At 36.1% G+C, this 18,825-nt stretch overlaps 1 protein-coding gene across 5 annotated transcripts in view; it reads right to left on the minus strand.

Moving 5' to 3' along the window:
• The window catches only part of LOC104892830 (uncharacterized), a 51,177-nt gene that overhangs the window by 10,854 nt on the left and 21,498 nt on the right, over positions 1-18,825 (minus strand). For all 5 annotated transcript variants that reach the window (XR_007274552.2, XR_008969358.1, XM_019249507.3 and 2 more), the window contains exons 14-26: positions 18,667-18,819; positions 18,267-18,404; positions 16,758-17,000; positions 15,370-15,497; positions 15,095-15,212; positions 11,653-11,814; positions 11,397-11,544; positions 11,195-11,295; positions 9,309-9,452; positions 5,909-5,956; positions 5,557-5,664; positions 3,340-3,414; positions 514-564 (exon numbers count right to left, since the gene is read on the minus strand). Coding sequence is in view for 3 of the 5 variants with exons in the window: in XM_019249507.3 (XP_019105052.2) it covers positions 514-564; positions 3,340-3,414; positions 5,557-5,664; positions 5,909-5,956; positions 9,309-9,452; positions 11,195-11,295; positions 11,397-11,544; positions 11,653-11,814; positions 15,095-15,212; positions 15,370-15,497; positions 16,758-17,000; positions 18,267-18,404; positions 18,667-18,819 (1,617 nt within the window). In the remaining 2 variants the exon portion in view is untranslated. The remainder of the gene's footprint in view (positions 1-513; positions 565-3,339; positions 3,415-5,556; positions 5,665-5,908; positions 5,957-9,308; positions 9,453-11,194; positions 11,296-11,396; positions 11,545-11,652; positions 11,815-15,094; positions 15,213-15,369; positions 15,498-16,757; positions 17,001-18,266; positions 18,405-18,666; positions 18,820-18,825) is intronic.

An 18,825-nucleotide genomic window follows, 5' to 3' on the forward strand; every position in this document is an offset into this window, starting at 1 on the left:
GTACTTCATTTCTTAAGAAGATACATCATATTGACTTTTTACACTATTTAGTTAATAGCTTTAACCATATCTAATTACTAATATTTAAAGACATATGTGAATATCTTAATTGTTATTGGGTTAATCTGAATGTATATTTTGAAAATATTTTTTACAATTTTTTAATTAGAATATGATTAGAGATATTAATGGTCAAAGTTGTGCAATGCAAGTGTGCCAGTCAATATGATGCATCTATTAAGAAACAAAGGAAGTATATATCAATGTCATCGTACGATAACATCCATGACCATGTGCTTTACCGATATCTAACCCCTGTATAAGAAAGATAATTGCATGCATAAATCATAATTCATGATATGGTCAACTTCAAGGAGAACGATTTTCTCACTGGAAAACCCCCACAAAAAAAGACTCATAGTTAGATGCATAAATCATAATTAATCATGTGGTTAACTTTAAGGAAAGCGATTTCTCACTGGAAATAGTATGAGATAGAAGACAAAAACAGACCTGAGTCTTCATAGAGTAATCACATAATAAAGGGACCAAATGCTCCTGCACCTGTGATTAAAGCCACAAAACAGATTCAGCCAAAGATATTCTCTTTTAATTTCAAGACAAGCACAGAACACTACAGCTAAAGAGAAGATTAGAGTAAAATTAAGAGACTATCTCAAACATCCTTTCTCTAGCACATTTTTACTTATAAAAGTGGCATATGGACCCATTTCTAAATTCCAATAAATTTTAGCTCTTTCAAAGATGAATTGCCTGAGCTTATCGATGTCTAGAAACGAGTACATAATCCAAATTCCCGAATAGTCACAGTGGTGTTTAGGAGGAAGAGGGAGAGTGACTCGGGTGGGGAAGAAGAATTGCCATGATAAAAAGAATTTCAGCATTTGGCAAAGAAAATGATTATAAGAAACGTACGACTCTCTGTCTTAAACAACCCATATTCTCAACACTTAATCAAAAAATGTTAGATCATCCAACCCCGAGCGATATTAGTCATTGGTGGGGATTCGGTCAATTAGCATGGATTTGTCTAGTCATTCAGATAGTGTCAGGCGTTTTTTTAAGCTATGCATTATACACTCATGTGGATCTAACTTTGAATACAACATGGGAGATGTTGAAGGGGCAGGTTGCTCCTTTATATGTTTTGTAATCTATGATCATGTTGCATATAGGAGTGATTTTTTCCGTCTTGCTAAAGAAAAACTGTCCTAGCTGACTTTCCGCAAAAAGTAAGGAGCGAGACCAATGTGTACATTTTAATTAATAGTGTCTTAGCATAATGGGGATAGGAAAAGATGGTCTGAGATTCTTTTTTTGAGTGAAAAGAATTAGATGGTCGGGACTTGGATAAACATGCATTTAGCAAAACCAGCGATAGGAGGAGGACAATTATGACAAATATGCTGGCAAGACATCGAGCAACTCCGGAACAATTAAGGAATCGATGCCGACACTGTTTATATTTCCTTTAGGGAATCAGAATATTATTAATAACCACTACTTCATAGATTATAAAGTGATTATGTTTCACAAAATGGCCTATATTTAGAAATATGAAAACGGGAAGTAGTAGATATGCCAAAATAACGTGTCTTCAAATATGTCACGTGGTAGCTTCTTCTTTATTATGTTAAAAGAGTCTCCAGTGAGGCTTGAGGTGACTAATTGGATGCATCTTAATTTTGACAAACTATATGATACGAACAAAAAGTTACAGATATACACCGAAAGATGCATGATCTCAAACATTGATATCTTTACTTATAAATAATTAAAAATTACAGAAGATGATATTAAAAAACTATACATTGAGACTGTTATAACGGATGTGAGGAAGAACAAATAATGAATGCAGAAAAGCAATAAACAGCACACACAGATTTACGTGGTTCACCAACGGAGTGTTGGCTACGTCCACGGGAAGAGAGAGAGAATAGTTTTATTGAGATGAGGAAATCAGATTACAGATGTAATTAATGACTAATTCGTAGTATAAACGAATTAGGTTAAAAACCTATTTATACCCCGTTTTGGAAAACGCGTTTCCGCGTCAAAAAGCCCACCGCCCGATCGAGCGGCCTATTTTCCCAAACGTCAATTGCACTCGAACCCGACCGGCCGACCATCGCCCTGTCGTAATTCGGTAACAACGCCCGATCGGGCGCACCCCCCCCCCCCCGATCCCATAGGAGGCCTGCTTTTAGCCCGTTACTGAGACAATCGACCTCGCCCGGTCGGGCGAGCCGACAAAACACCGATTTGACCAGATTCAAGGCACAAGTTCCTACAGAGACAAATCTAACTAGATCCCATATGACTGTTTTTCCTAAAATATAAATCACCAAAGACAATCAAAGTGTAAGATGTGAATACCTGTTTTATTCAAGTCTACTAACATGTGTTTTTTCAATATGTTTCAAAGCGATTAAAAATCAAAGGTCAATTTAAAAAAGGATATTTAATGTGGCATGAAGGTGTACATACTGTTCAGAGCACCCTGTCCTCCCACATGAGAACCTTCTGGTACAATGTACAATCTGTCAACCTCATTTCCATCTCACCTCATCAAGCATAAGACATTTGAATTTGTGCCTTTACCTTCTAACTTGGAACAAGAACTCTAAAATCCACCATATCAATACTTTCAAATGCTATCAGGCATTCAAGCTCTTTTTAGCCTTACGACAAAATGTGAATTTACACTTGTCCCTAACATAATAGTTGACTCCCAACTTTGTCTTCTTCCATAACATAGTGGTTGCCAAATTTAATGAACTTTGTATTTAGATAAATATATAAGAGAAAGTTTATTTTGATGTTTCCCACCATTTTTATTAATTTGACCGATTGCAAACTAGTTTTGTGACCTATAGAATACTTTGATTAATTACTCCTACTGTTGGAAGTTAACAGCTATATTAGTAGTTAAGACTAGGAAAGAAAAATTTACAGCTAATATAGGACAGAGGAAGCATCTTATATGATTATTGCTTCTAAATACATTATATGCTATCCAACGCACTACATTATATATAAGTAAAAACTATCAATGTTCCCTTCAAAAAAAAAATTATAAATGTTGATATTATGACAGTATGCATTAAGACAAATCAAATAAAATCTCATTTGAATATTTTTCTTATACATTTGTAAGAGAATATGGAATAAGGTTGGTAGAAGAATAGTGATTATTATGCAAATGTTGCATATATTTAGAAACAAAGGAAGTACAAACTAAGCCAATAAAAACTACATGCATTGAACAGGGATATAACTAGGTGATGATATATAATGATCAAGTAGATATTAACATACCAAGAATGGAAATTTCAGGTAAACATGTATCGCAAAAGTTTCCAAGTATTGCCGAACTGAGGGTAAGTTGTTTCTCTGCAACAAAAGCGACTATCATTAGTGCTTTCGATTCCATATACCCTGCCCCGTCCTCCTAGGCCCCACTCTCTTCAAAAGTGGAAAACAAGGACAGACAAAACACAGATCAACGGATAGTACAGAATTAATGTAACCATGCACCCCCTCCCCCACCCCCCCGCCCACACCCCACAACAAATCAAGAAAAGAATAGAAGATTATCAGTACAAGTGCAACTATAAGGCATTTTGCATCGACTTGTAGAACAAATGCATACTAAATAAATTTTACTTTGGATTATAATGTCGAACTATGTCTAAAACTCCAAACACATACCAAGGACAATAAATGGGTGTTTCTAGATCTGAAGTGTACCTTTATTTCTGCTTTCTTTTCCATATAAATATGTCAAATATGAACTTTGGTAAGAAAAAGTTCCTTCTAAGAAATTAGAAGAGTCCTCCAGAATGAGGTTTGCTGTACAATGCATAATATACAACACAGATAAAGCACAAACTGAGAAGGAAACCCAACCCTATATATATACTTTTGAGTTTGTAAAGGTCGATTTTTTAGTTCGTAAATCAGGGTTCATCATATATATATATATATATATATTATTATATATATATTATATATATATATATATATATATTATATATATATATATATATATCACATGAGAAAGCATCTATACGGAAGACTTGACAAATGATGTGAAATTAAGTAAGAGGTGTTCTGACCTAACGTTTAAAAAACCAAAAGCAGAGAAAATTCTTCAAAAAAAAAAATTAATCGAACATTTTGATGGTTGTGAGATTAAGTGAGTAGTGTTGCCCCTCTAAGAAGTGTTATTCAATAAGTAGTTTCATTTTGCACAGATTGACTACATGCTTAATGCATGTGTTAAGGTGAGGTGTTTCCGACTTCCTCTTCCATATCTAAAGTGGACAGAGAGATCACTAAATATGACAAAGTAAGATGGAGAGAGAGAGACAGAAATAATAACTTGGTATATTCTGGAAATATAGGACAATGGTGGTGGCCTCATGGTGGGTGAGTAGTAACAGAGGGGAGTTCAAGGAGATGAGGGAACTAACACAATAGAATCACATTGGAGTTCATTGAACGTATAAGTGGATAGCCAGGTAATGGTAATGGCCAAGAAGTGGGGCTGGGAGTCAAGTTATCAGGTGCATGCATTGAGGCATATAGGGGAAAGTAAGAAGGTGCATGGATTAGCACATACAGGTGCAAGTGAGAAATTGCAGTGACTTCTCAGTTTTGACAGTGACTAACATTTCAAGGTCTACAATAAGGACATGGGAATTACAGTAAATATCAATTATGACTTCGGTAAGTTGCTGGACTCCAGTACTTTGAATGTGCATTCACATAGTTTTTCATTCTGAGTAGTCTGCAGACAAACAACTTGACGATAGCTTAAGGGTACAAGCTTTTCGTCTGGAGCCCTCTTTATGTATATAGTTGAAACCCCCTTGGTATCTTTCTAATATAATCCTTAATTACAACAAATATAAAAACTCAGCACCTACTGTTGAAAGCGACAGTCAAATTTACATTCCATCTGGAGTGAGAGCTGATGATATGCATGGTAAGGATGGTTAATAAGAACAATCCTTCCACCGTGTCTCAGCCTTCTGATTTAAAAGGAATGCAGGTGATTACTATTCTGTGGTAGAGACTCAAAACAATACTTGGAAAGGTATTTTCTTATAACAGTGATTGGGAGCGCCAGTAGATTAGATTCATAAAGGCGTGGCAGTTCTTTATATAGATATCTTGGAACTTGTAGCCAACCCATCCTTTTGGAATTAAGGCCTTGACGTTGTTGTAATGCATATATTAGAGAGAGTTATAAAACTAAACCTTCCTAGGTTCTTTATTATTTGAAAAAAGAAAACACGGCCTACTCCATCCGTTAAAAGTAGTCCTAAAGCATATCAGCCCAAGACACAGGCAGTAGACCTATTCCTTTGCGGAAAAGCAAATAGGGTTTTCAGGTTGAACCCTGCAACTTATGCATGTACTTGTAAGTTACAACTCATTTAACACAATACGTGAACCACTTCTTTTTCATTGATACTGAATTCAGAGTGCACATATAGAGCATTTGATTGAACAAAGACAGAGACTTACCGATAATGATACTGATAAACTCTGCATCACTTGCTGAGCAATATTTTGATCCACAAATCTTGATAGAACACATAGCATTTGCCAAGCACGGACTTTTCGACGATGAGTCTATTCAACAAAATCAGAGTCCATATCAACATATGGCAGAAGGCACCATTGAAGTATGCAAGTTGACTACCATTTACCACAGACCAGCTATCTTTAGCGCATCCCAAGTCCCAACCATGAAAAGTGCAGCCCACAAACATTTCATGTTTGAATCCCAACCCTCGCATATTAAAAATGAATACTTTGAAGTTTTTTAACTTTCACAAATGTATCCCAGTCAAACTTGACGAGGTTTACCACTTACCGCACTATGCTTCTTATACAGTTCTTTAGCAAGATCCTTGTCGTTAACCTGCATAATGGAACACTGTTCAGTAGAGTGCTCAATTGCAAGATTTTGTTGGGATGACGACAAACAAATTTATGAAATAATACTAATACTATGAAGATTGTTGGAAATGAAGATACATGAATAGAGTGTGCAAGGAGCAATCATAAACATACAAGAAAAGAAGAAACCACGTGGGAAAGACTACATAAAACAACAGTACAGCACACACCACACAGACAAAAATAAACACATCCCCTGGTGGGCATCCGAAAAAAGTGTTAAGAGTAACCACCTCCACACCACAAATAAATCTCAGAGGAATCAGCACTTGCAGAAGGGCACATCATATTTTACCCCCCAATAGAAGTTCACAGAAAATTTTAAGAAACAAATTAGTTTTGAAAGGAGCATTGATGTGCAAATGGTCCCCGTTCCTCAAACCCAAGGAACAAGGTGTGAAGCTCTGGCACACATATCACAGACTTGATACACAAAGTTCCATACAAAATTACAAATGCATATAGATATTCCACTATAAATTCATGCTAATGAACATAAATTTGCTATCATAAGGACTTGTTACAATGTCTTCTACTTTCAATCAATAAATTTATTTTTCTTGAATCAAACAAAGAAGATGAAAAGAATGCTTCACCCCAATATGGGAGCAAAGAATAATGCCTCCATTTGAAAAGTGCCTAGGTGAGGCCAAGTCCCTTACATTGGTTGAACATATCATACTTCTTCCATACTGAAATAAATGAAACGCTTCTCCCAAAAAGCTCTCACATAAAAGAGAGACGCGTTTCATTTATTTCAGAAAGAAGTATAATAATTTACAACTTACCAAAAACAACCTATAGAAATCAATGCACTTCCTTAGGAGAAATCAATGGAGTCCATAACAAGGGGGGTTAGCTCTTTTGAGTCTCTGACCCCATATGGTGTGGATTTCCATGCAAATTAGGATCTCATGTTTTTATTCCCCTTCAAAAAAGGATATTACTAAGAATGGAGCAACATTGGTAAGAATGGGAAACTTGGGGATAAGAAGGATCTCTTCCCTTCTCGAGGAACCTTCACTAAAAGAATTTTTTCCATTATTATATCTATATGCCAACGATTCCACAAAGAGAAAGCGTGAGTAGCAAGACACCAACTATTGCATTCATGCATACCATTGATGGGACCAATGAGATAATTCATCTTGATAACTTATTTTCGAAGACACTAACAACTATTCCCCCACACAAGAAAGCTCTCACAAACCAAGCTAACATAAAAGAATTGCCCTCCTCTTCAGATCTAAGTAACCAATTCAAACTCAAATTTTGTTGCTTATAATGGTATATTTGATCTTCAATCACTTATACAACTTTCTATACTGAAGCCTTTTTTATAAATAAAAAATTTTAAGCACCCTGGAACATGCAAATAAAGAAAAATAGAAGTAGCCAACATATCATGTATTCAAGCTATTGTGTGAGTCAGAACCAAACACTCTACTCGAACTATACAACAGCCATAAGAAGATAACCTGATTCTTAAGTGGAGGAGTCTTATGGTAAATAGTTAACTACTTTTTCCTTTCTGGTACACCGATATTGCCAATTATGCCATAGACTTGGCAAAGACCCCTACCATACCCATGTCAAAACATTAGCCTCTAGTATGAAGGGGACAACAAAATCAAGCATTCCAAAATTGGGTTTCAATTGAACACCTTAGATCTTATATGGAGCTATCATCAATGCAAAGGTAAAGGCTTCCAATGTTAAAAGAGAGAAAACACAAGTTGTGAAAACACAAGTTAGTGACTAAAAGAGTTCAAAATTTCATATAAGAGCAATATTATACAGTCGATATAGTTTACATTGAATATGCCTGACATGTTTCTTCCTTCTTTTTATGTGGCATTAGCCATGTTTCTTCTTTTGCTTCACATGTTTATATAGTTTTTCAGTTTTTATAAAGGAACATTATCTTTTAAAAATATAAAGATAGATGCACCAATGCAGACAAATACTCTCTAAATGCACAATATTTTACAGATTTTTCTAATTACTTTACTCCAGTTCACATTATTTTAACTTACTCCTTTTTTTCCTTTTCCCGTAAATTTGTTATAGTAATTCATGTTTGAAAGATGTAACGTGATCAGTCACATAGTTATGATTATTTCACTCTCGTTTTTTTAATAGGTTTCTTGGCTAATGTATTTCTTAGCCCCTTATAAAAGTATTACCAGGACTCAGAAGTGGTGCAATGGGAAAACTACCTATTTGGTACATTTTGTACACAACCGGTTATTGTAATGGGTGCTTTTTGTATACATGGTGCTTATCTCCTTAAACATCTTCCACTCACTGTTGTGGAATTCAAGGACAAGATAATGAAACAGGCAGCGAAGACAAGAAAGTGAGATGAAAGCTTTCGAAAAAATTGATTCACATGACGAGAACACTTAGCAAATACACCTGATTTTTTAGCACAGCCTGCAATCCATTCCAGACAAAATAAAATCTCCAAATTTCATTGCTTATGAACTTGTTTTTCTGGAATTCTAAATTGTCAAAGTAGGTAATACTGTCAATTTCTTAATGAATATAAATGAGTGTATATTTAGAGAATGTCGGTGTGCATGAGCATCTAGGAATGTAAACTTGGTCAATATTACAAATTAAATTTTTGTTTCTTTAGTAACAAACATCAAAAACAAAGCAAAAAGTAACTTCCAAGGAGAGAGAACACAAGGACAGAAGCGTGACAATGATCAAAACGATCAGCATTCAAGAGATACAAGATACCAATGTCAAACCCAAAGGTAAATTTATTCTAATTTTAGTATTAAACCCCTTGGACTTGAACTCATCCACTAAAATGGAATTCTAAATTATAAGGGAATGTCACCCCTGCACAAAAGGAGGACTAAGGACTAAAAGGCTCAACTATTATAAAGCAATTTATCAACAAAATCAAGAAATGTGAAGTGACGCTCAGAGACAAAAACCTGAATCCAGCTATACAAAAGCCTCAAGATGGAAACTTTGAACCTTAACAATTCGAAGCTAAACCCTCCAAAAATGGAACTGCTATTAGACAGATAAATGCAAATGTAAATCTATCTGATATTAGCTTCAACTGAAACCAGTATTAAGTCATTGAAACAACAGTTTAGGCAGTTTGGCTGCTACCTAATAAATTAATAATGCATATTATGAAAAATTCCAACAACAACAAAAAAATTGTCAATCCACAGTTATGTCCTTAGACTGTCCAACAAAAGTTCCGTCACATAATATAAATGCTGATAAAGATATTTCAATACCAATACTAAGAAATGTAAAATTCAATATCCACAAAGAAACTGTACCGCAGATTCCAGAAGCTCCAACAAAAAAAATCTTCCAGATTCAAGGGCAGAACAGCTATCATCAGTTTCTCTGCCTGACCCAGCTAGCTTGTAAAAAAGCACGGTAACAGAGACTCGTGCATACAACTCTGTATTAATATATGCCTGGTCAAAAAGTTAATTATCAACATTACATGCCATAAACGTGAGATTATTGTATTACTTTTCTGAAAAAAAGAGAGAATTAGTTGCTAAGGAAAAGAAGATAAATATGTTGAGACAAGGACCCACAATTTAGAAGGTGCGCCCAAGTGCACAATACTCATCGTGCACGCTATTCTTTGAGAATAAATTGTATGTTCTTTTTATTCAATGTTCTATACATTATGACCTATGTTCTTTTAAACATGATGTTGTACAAAAAAGAACATGAATCTATTTACCACTCACTACACACAAAAAAGAACATGACTCAATATGAAAAAGAATATAAAGATGTTTAAAAAGAAAATAATAAGTACAATTCAATTATAAGAACATGTTAGTTTAATTAGAAAATGACATTAGTATTTAATTGCAAATTCATTGGTGATACGTTTTTCAAATCTAAATTTAGAAAATATGTTCTTTTATTTTGAATCCTATGTTCTTTTAGTATATACAGTTGGTCTTGTAAGAGACCGCTTAATTTAACTTAAAATTAGGCACGGCCCAAGCCCAATATTAAGAGGAGAACCTGCCACCATTTTTAATATAGTGAATAATTTAATCAATTTAGGGACCAGGTTAATCTATTTCGTGACCAACTTAATCTATTCAGTAATGACATTCTTTAATCCATTTAGTGACTAGTTTAATCCGTTCGGTAAAACTACCGAGTTATTTTTTCAAAATTATCTGTTGTAGTTCGATAATCAAGAAAAAAAGGAAGGGGAAGAGAAGGAATGACTAGGATAATGTTGGGTTAGAGTGAAATGGAATGGGCTTGTTAGAAAAATCCAGTCTTAAGTTCGTCTAATATTATGTTAAAATTAGACCGCCTATTCTAATAATTTGTATAGTATATATGTTCGATTTCTTATAATCTATGTTCTTTAATGAATGAAGATTAAACATGCTACATGTTCTTTTTACCTAGAAAATTTGCTAAAAAAAGTTCATGACGTTTTAGATAAACGACATGTTCTTTCGGGTGCACAGAGAACATTGTGCACCCTGGTGCATAAACCACGCTTTGACAAGGACCAGCAGTCATCCGAAACAAACTTATAAGAGTAAATTGACCAGCAATCACACTGAATATCAATTAAAACCAAAGCTCAGAATGCATCCATGAAGTAACAACATATATAAGCAAGAGACATAAATCTATCTCAGAAGGCCGCCCAATTACAAGATGGCTTTTAACCAATCCTTCATCATTTACAATTTACAACACCAAGGGTAAGCAGAATGCTGCTATTAGAAGGGTGCAATTAACAAATCAACCAGAAATTTGTCTCGCACTCTTGCTTGAAATGCACAGAATGGATGTCTAGGGCAAAATGTAATAATTGCAGTAGGTTTGGCACATGGGATTAGGTTTCAGAATATAAAAATTAAAGGCGGCACGAGGATATGGTGATTGGTATTAAAGTAAAAATCTTGTAATTCCCTTGTTTGGTTAGTGTGGGGAATAGAGCAGGGGTTAATAAAATATACTAGAATCTCCATACCAACACTCCCTCTCCTTCCTATCCCCACTTATAAACCGACATATGAAAAACCCTGTCATTATCCAAATTCTGCAGCTGCATATTCAACATAACACTAACTCTAGCTGCCTCGCACAACGCACACAATTATAGATTGCATTTGATCCAGGGAATATCATTCCTAACATAATGGAATAGAATAGATTAACATACTTCTGTCAACTCGCTATCTGGAATTTTTGCCAACAATGATACTTCAGTTCTTGCATCACCATTTTCTGTGAGTTCCGCTTCAAAATCTTCATCAAAAGCAACTGGAACAAAAGAATATATTAACTATTAGAAACCTATCAAGCTTAATAAATATCATGATGAAAGCCTGTGCAAGAAATAAATACAACAGCATCCAACTCACCGGATCCATAAAGTGTCAAAAGCTTTAGCTCTTTAATGTAATACTTTATGACCCTAGGATTTAAAAGCCATAACCCTGACAGGTGAAGAGCTGCAAGGCGAATGGTACGCGGACTTTTCATGCCTTCTTCAAGAACCTTTTCGCAAAACTACAAGAAAAATGCACAATATATGTCATGCATGAAACTACTCCACTTCAGACAATAATAACTTGAAATTTCTCAGAGGCCAAAGTGAGAAGCAAAAAAAAGACATACCCACTTTAGAGGACCAGGTCCATCAGCAGCCACGTGCATTTCCTCTTCTCTGTACAGAGATGCATGCAAGACAGCAGAGAGAAGTGCAGCAATTGGTGCAACCCTCCGCTTATTACAGCTGGTATGCAGAATCCAAGAAGACCTTACTAGTTGCCAGATCATCTGAAGACACATCATAAAGATGTCAGTCAATCCTAGGAAATATGATTAGACCACACCTAAAATCCGATAATCCCCAATCTGATACACCGATACATGACATCCCATCCAGACCCCATATCTATAAATTTTCTTCTTCGACCCAACTTGATACACCAGATAACAGACAAAACTACATACTTTAACGATATCCATTCGTCAGCACAAGTGCACAACAGCACTATATCCCAAAACCTGATCAAAAAGAAACTCCCAAGTCTCAATATTGCATATGAAGCTAACATACAGAAAGGATACCAAATAATTCCGCCACAAAGAGAAAAGAGAGCTCTATGCCAAGCAAGGACATACAGTGGCTCTCACTGCAGCCAAGGTCGATCATCTGCAAATGTGTACAAGTGTGGGCTTGTGGCTAAACCTCCTCTTCAGCACCAAAACATTGGTCTTGATCCTATTAACAACAGAAGTCCCAGCACCTTATATGTCTACGTTTAGAGGCCCGGTTCAGCATGGTCACCCTTGTCACCTTGTATATGATGTAGGTTTACCTACTTTCTCACACCCTTCCACCCCCCCCCCCCTTTTGAAAAAATAGACACCATGTTGTGGAACTTACTGACTAGATTTCTATTTCTTTGGACTTCCATAATTCTCTCGTAAGCAATCTTAAGAATCGTAAGCAATTCAGGACTCAAGACAACCTGATCAGTGCACTCGAAATCAGTATTATTAGACCGCTTGAGTATGGAAGGGGAAAAAATAAAAGTCAGAAAAAAATATTTAATTAATCACAAAATGGAGTATGAGTTATCAATATCTAACAAACAAAAGTAATATCTGATTAGCAATCAAAATGAACTTGTCCCAAACATAAGATGATTCCCATATGACACCACTTGATCCACCCCTACAGAACACAAAACAATTAAATGGAAAACAATATTCTCACAACCTCTCCAACTACCAGAATGCGCGGTATCCAAGCTAACACTAAGCGTTAATTTTTCTAATAGAGAGAAGTATCATTAACATATACAGGTATCCTCCATAGACAAATACATCAAGCTAACACTGAGAGGTCAAGAGAAAAAAGAATGGCATAAGCATGGACCAGGTAAATATTGGATTGTTCCATCAATTCTCTGTAATCAACTTATCTCCAAAATTGAAGGCTCCAAGAGATATCCACATATGCTGGAGGATAAAATCAATAAAAGCCACATATTCTCTTAAGTGTCAATTGTCACCATGAAGAAGTAATCTTCATCACTCATTGAGTTTTAGGGGGCGTTTGTAGAGGGTAATCAAGGAAAGGAAATTGTTCTTCAATCCCCTTTTAAGATGTTTGATTCACTTTTTTTTCAATTCTTTTTTAAGATGTTTGGTTCACTTTTTCTCAGTTCCCTTTCTCCATTTTTGCTGAATTGATTCACCCCAAACTATTAATCCTGATCCCCATCACCCCCCCCCCCCCCCCGCCCAATGGACTTGAACCATATTCAGTTTGGCATCAATTATCATGTCATGTCACCACTCACCACTATCGTTCACAGACACAGCCACCTCTAGTTCACCTCCAGCACCTCACCACCATCATCCCATCACCACCACAACCATCATCACCTATGTGATCCCCACTTAAACACCGAACTCCAAAAATTACCATCACTCCCATGCAAACATGCACACCAAAGCTGTCTGCAAATGTAATTCCATATAAACATCAAGAGAACACAAATTTGAACATTTCTCCCGGTCCTTGAAACCACTACACGCACATCAAGATCAACCACCGCCAAACGAAATTTAATGTAGAGGAGAATGAGAACCATAACCTACCAGATTGGGGTCTTGGTAGGTCGAACGAGAACACCAATAGCCAAACCACAATTATTATGCAGCGGAGATGGTGGTGGTGAAGGCAGAGATGGTGATGGTACTATTTACTTTCCCAAGGTGTTTAATGTTTAAGATGATGATTGAAGACTTGGAGGCATTGAGTCACCGACAGTTCACTGTATATATGGAGAAAGAATGAATATCTTTTTTTTTCTTTGGGGGGAAGAGGTTTGGAAAAAGAATATGATGGAAGGGGAAGTCTGTGTTAAGAATTGGGGTTGGTCTTTGAACTAAACAGAAGTTAAGGAAAATCATTTCTTTACCGAATCTGAACCAAACGCTTTTTTCCAATTTCTCTATCTTGATTCCTCCCCCTTATTTCCTGTTCTTATTTCCTTTCCCTTTCTATTATGTGAACCAAACATCCCCTTAGACATTTGACAAAAGACGTCAACAACGAGATTCCATGGGGTAGCATAACCAGCAGTAATGTCAAACATGGTCTGCACATTCTTTCCATTGAGAGTTTGATAAATTGATAGTATAGTGTCTCTAAAATCACCTTACATTAAAGAGAGCCAGGGGAAAACACCAGACCTTCTCATAATAAAATGAAGTAATTTTAAGATTAAGAAATAATTAGGAAATACAGATTAAGGGAACTGTAAAACATGTGCCAGTCCTGTTGAGCATCAGATATACCTAAGCCAAGAAGAATAAGATTTGCATCTTCAAAGACATGTTTCTCGTAAGGAAAGTGTCATGAAATAAAAAGCTTTCCACAGATTGGCAACACTTGTCCCTTAAAAGTCGCCACCTGGTAAGACATACTTTCTCAAACTCACTCAAAGTCTGAACCAAAATAAGAGTTAAATTATCTGAGACATGTTTCTAGAGCACAAAATTTCCATGACCTAGCTCAGATCTAGAATCCTTATATCTAAAAAGTTACCCCCGTTCAAGACATACTTCTTCAAACTTACTCAAAATCAGGCCAGGAATAACTAGTCAAGATTGTTATTATCCCCCTACTTTACCCAGTATTTTCAGATAACTAATATAAAGAAATGGAACATAACTAAGACTAATTAAGGTTATGCGCTGCCTAGGTGAGAAAAAAGCATATTTCCACTCATCAGCCATTTCTTTCGTTTCACTGGATCTTTGCTAAATTAAGCAAAGAATTGATATTTTCTTATAATGAAGATTTCTTTTTCCTTCTACCGGAGTTTCGTCTCATAGTAAATAAGAAAAAGAAAATCCTTTGTTATTGCTTGAGGGGAAATACGGAGAAATGCTGGATAATAAGAAACAAATATAGAAGGTGTTAATTTACATCCACACCCGTCTCTTCTCCACAAGTCAAATAAATAAAAACAAAAGGAACCGAAAGATTTCCATTACCCGTATAAAGAATCTATATATAAGGAAATTCAACCCTTACCTCTGCATCAACCCCACTCACTGCCGAGATAAATGAGCAGCTTGAAGTTAATAGATCCAAAACCATTCTGACTGATCTCAGCATGGACAAAACAGAATCCTCTCCAGCAGTCTCTAGGCTGTAAATTGATGTTGATGAGCCAAAACAAAAACCTCAATAATAAAAGAAAAGGACAACAATATAACCATGTTAATAGCTAGAAAGCCAGCATTGATTTACATCTCAGGCTCACTATTAAACTCTTAGTAAACGAATTCTATGGATTCACTTCTTACCTCTCAACAAGGTCAGCAAAGATAAGTCTGACAGTATCATCTGAAAAGAAAGTATCACCATTCCCGAGCTGGACTCCATTTTGAAAAGCATGGTATGGAATTGATAATATAGCTTCTAGGCACACCCACTAAATCATTTTAACAATAAATGAATAATTCCGCAAGATATTCTCTATAAAGACATGGTGAATTGAATCATACACTGATGCAAACTGACACGGTAAGAAACGTAAAAGAAAAAATAATAAGAGAGCTGCAAGAAACTGGAGGATAAGGTAATTACCTATAATACTATATACTTCTTCCTTTATTAATACTTGACACACTTTGACTTGTACACTATTCACACTCTCTTTGACCATATCTTGTGATTTTCACGCAAAGCAAAATAACCATGTGGGATCTTGTTAGATTCATCTCATCATATACTTTAAGAATATCATCTTTTTAGTTCTTAATTATAGGGATTTAGAGATATTAATGGTTAAATTTATGCATTCGCAGCGTACACATTCAAAATTTAAAATATCTATGATTCTTATTTAAAGGAAATAAGAGATATTAATGGTTAAAGTTATGCACTTGCAAGCTTCCCAGAAAAACTATGTCAATTATTTAGCCTCACAAATAAGAAAAGCTTACGAGAACCTAAAGTGAAACATGGCTCATTGATTTGCCATGAGACTGGGATGTCAGGTGCAGAAAGTAATGCCAAGCAAGTCACTATAGAAAGGAAAAGAAATGCATTCACGCCTAACCTTCTTAAGTTCCTCGACACTATAAAAATCAAGATAGAATCTCTTTCTAAATAGCATGAGATAAGTGCAAAAAGACAAGCAGCCACTATAGTTACATCCAGACCTACTACTAAATTCATATCCATGACCCGAATTACATAACAGCCAAATCCAAAATGTATCATTTTAGCTCCGGTCTTTGAGAAGAGGGGGGGGGGGGGGGTCTTATGTGAATTACATCTAACAATCAGCTGGTGCTTGTCCGTAAATAAATCAACTTAAATATTTGCCTTTGAGTTGGACTTTGGTCCTGTTACTGTGACCATGGTCAGTTGTTCACTTGACTGCAAATACAGAGATTATGGCCATAAGTACAAGGTTATTCAAACAGTATTCCCATGCCTGAAATGCAGTTACAAAAGTATAGAAATCGAAAAGGCCAAAGAGATAATTTGACTTTTCTTGTATTTGTGGATAGATTTCCTCTTGGTATTCAACAGCATGTGATTTTGTCCTTCACCCTCCATTCATACATGATACATGGCTAACAGTGTCAAGGTCTAACACCTCTTTATTACTTTTGAAGACAAAAAAAAGGGGGGCTAAGAAGAGGTAGCAAAGTCAAAAGGTACAAAGTACATAGGGGAATACCTTCCAGGTCATTAATGCCGCCCTCCTTGTCCGTGCTAATTGTTGAACAGCAAGGAAACCATTTATGTGATTGAGAAATCTTATAGTCATGGAATCAAGAAAAGGCCTATTTGTTGCCACTGGATCTGACGAATTACTCATGTCTTGAATGCAATTGATAGCTGAAGAAGAAATCACGGGGACAGAAGCTTTAAGAGCAAAACTCAGAGCTTCATAAGCAGCCAGATAAATCTCCGCACTAGTCTGATTGAAGACATCAAAGGTAGTGAGTGGAATAAAAAAACAAAAGGCATATATGATAGAGTGCATGGTAAGACTTAGAACTTTCGTTAAAGAATTATTCGTCAGACGATCAGTTATATACCTGATCACAAGGATCTAGGCTGATGCTTCTATAATATTACACTCAATTTCAAGTAATGTTTTCTACTCGAATAAATAGGAAAACATTCTGTTAATAAATGAACCGTCTTTGAAGAAATCAACAAAGATTTATCACTAAAAGCTACAACATTTAATTTGAGAATTGTACCAATAAGTGTAATACTGCTTTGCCCCCCTCCCCCTCCGTGGCAACACTGAAAAAAAAAAAGGAAAGCATTTTTCCTCCATTCTCTCCCTCTTGCCCACTTCTAAACCTTGCCACGTCCTTAGCTGGCCACTGCTGCTGAACACGCTTGAAACCATTAAAGGATTCATTAGATATGAGGTTTTAGAATTGCAGCCACAAAGCTAAGCCTTCTTTTCCTCTCTCCAGCTCCGGTCCTCCACCTTGATAACCTCCAATATATACTGATCTAGCTGCAGCACTGGTTTTCAGAGAATAAGAGATTCTTTGGCAGTACTTTCCAACGTTTTGATTCTTCTCTTTTTCCTTGTCCACCTTTCCCAACAGCCCAGCTAGTGAAAACCTTTTGATGCTATCCAGTGATAACTCAAATACAGACTCTTCAGTTATTTAAGATTCTTTTCCTCTCTCCTCATTCAATCTCATTCACTATAACGACATAGTTACCAGCTCTAAAAACTAAAAATCACCTGTTATCCATAAAGGTTCACTATTTCTTTAGGGGTTTTCATAAGATTGCAACGGCTTTGTGCCACCATGGACAGTGACGGTACTACTTTGCTGGTTGATAATGGTGGTTTTATGGTAAGACTATGGAAAAGGAATATATTTTGGGTCGATGGACGGTTGCAGTGATGAAGTTCAAAGATTGTTGTGTAACTCACAAAGAAGGTGAGAGGAGAGAGGAGAGAGGAGAGAAAAAAAATCACCATCCTCTTTACAACCAACTATGCCACATTGCCACGTGTCTGCCAGGTGCCAACTATCCCTCAACTAAAGAACAGGAGAGGATCCAATTCCCTTTACAAATATGGTAAATGGTTATACAGCACCTCCTAGAATTTATAGAAATCTTGGAGTTCGAGTCAAGGTCAACACTCCAACTATTAAACTTAAGGAAAACACATCTTGTGAAAACTATTTTGGAAATTTTACCATACCTCAGAGTCACTGATGGCTGAGGAAACAACCTTGTCAAAGAATTTCCACAAGAAACTGCAAGCAATATTGAGTCTAGCACTGTCTTTGAGATGTTTGCACCATGATGAGACAGTTGCAACAGTTTTCACAGACACAATCTGTCAACACATCGAGAAAAGGAATTAGATGCTGACCTTTACAAGACTATGAACCAGGTAAGGGTTTAATTGCCGAGATCCATGCAATAAAAGGTTGACAACTAGCTTACTAAACAAACTTTCCAGGGTAGATAAAACACGCACCCTACAGGGAGACAGCATGGGAGGGTGCAAATGCAATAGCATAGAAAATATGCACCATAGAGTATAAAAAGCAAAATTATCAACAAATAAATAGAGTACAAAAGCAAAGAGATAATACAGCTTGCAAGACAAGAGCTGTCACAGGAGAAGATAGTCTCCGTCGACTAGGGCCCCCTAACTTTCCAGTTACAGAACCAGGTAGTCTAGTGTCCACTGCAGCATGAGACCAGAATATTGAACAAGACGATTCAGAATAAGAGATCAACTTATCCTGCAC

The sequence above is a fragment of the Beta vulgaris genome, chromosome 5, assembly GCF_026745355.1.
Source record: "Beta vulgaris subsp. vulgaris cultivar EL10 chromosome 5, EL10.2, whole genome shotgun sequence".
Classification (NCBI taxonomy): Eukaryota; Viridiplantae; Streptophyta; class Magnoliopsida; order Caryophyllales; family Amaranthaceae; genus Beta; species Beta vulgaris.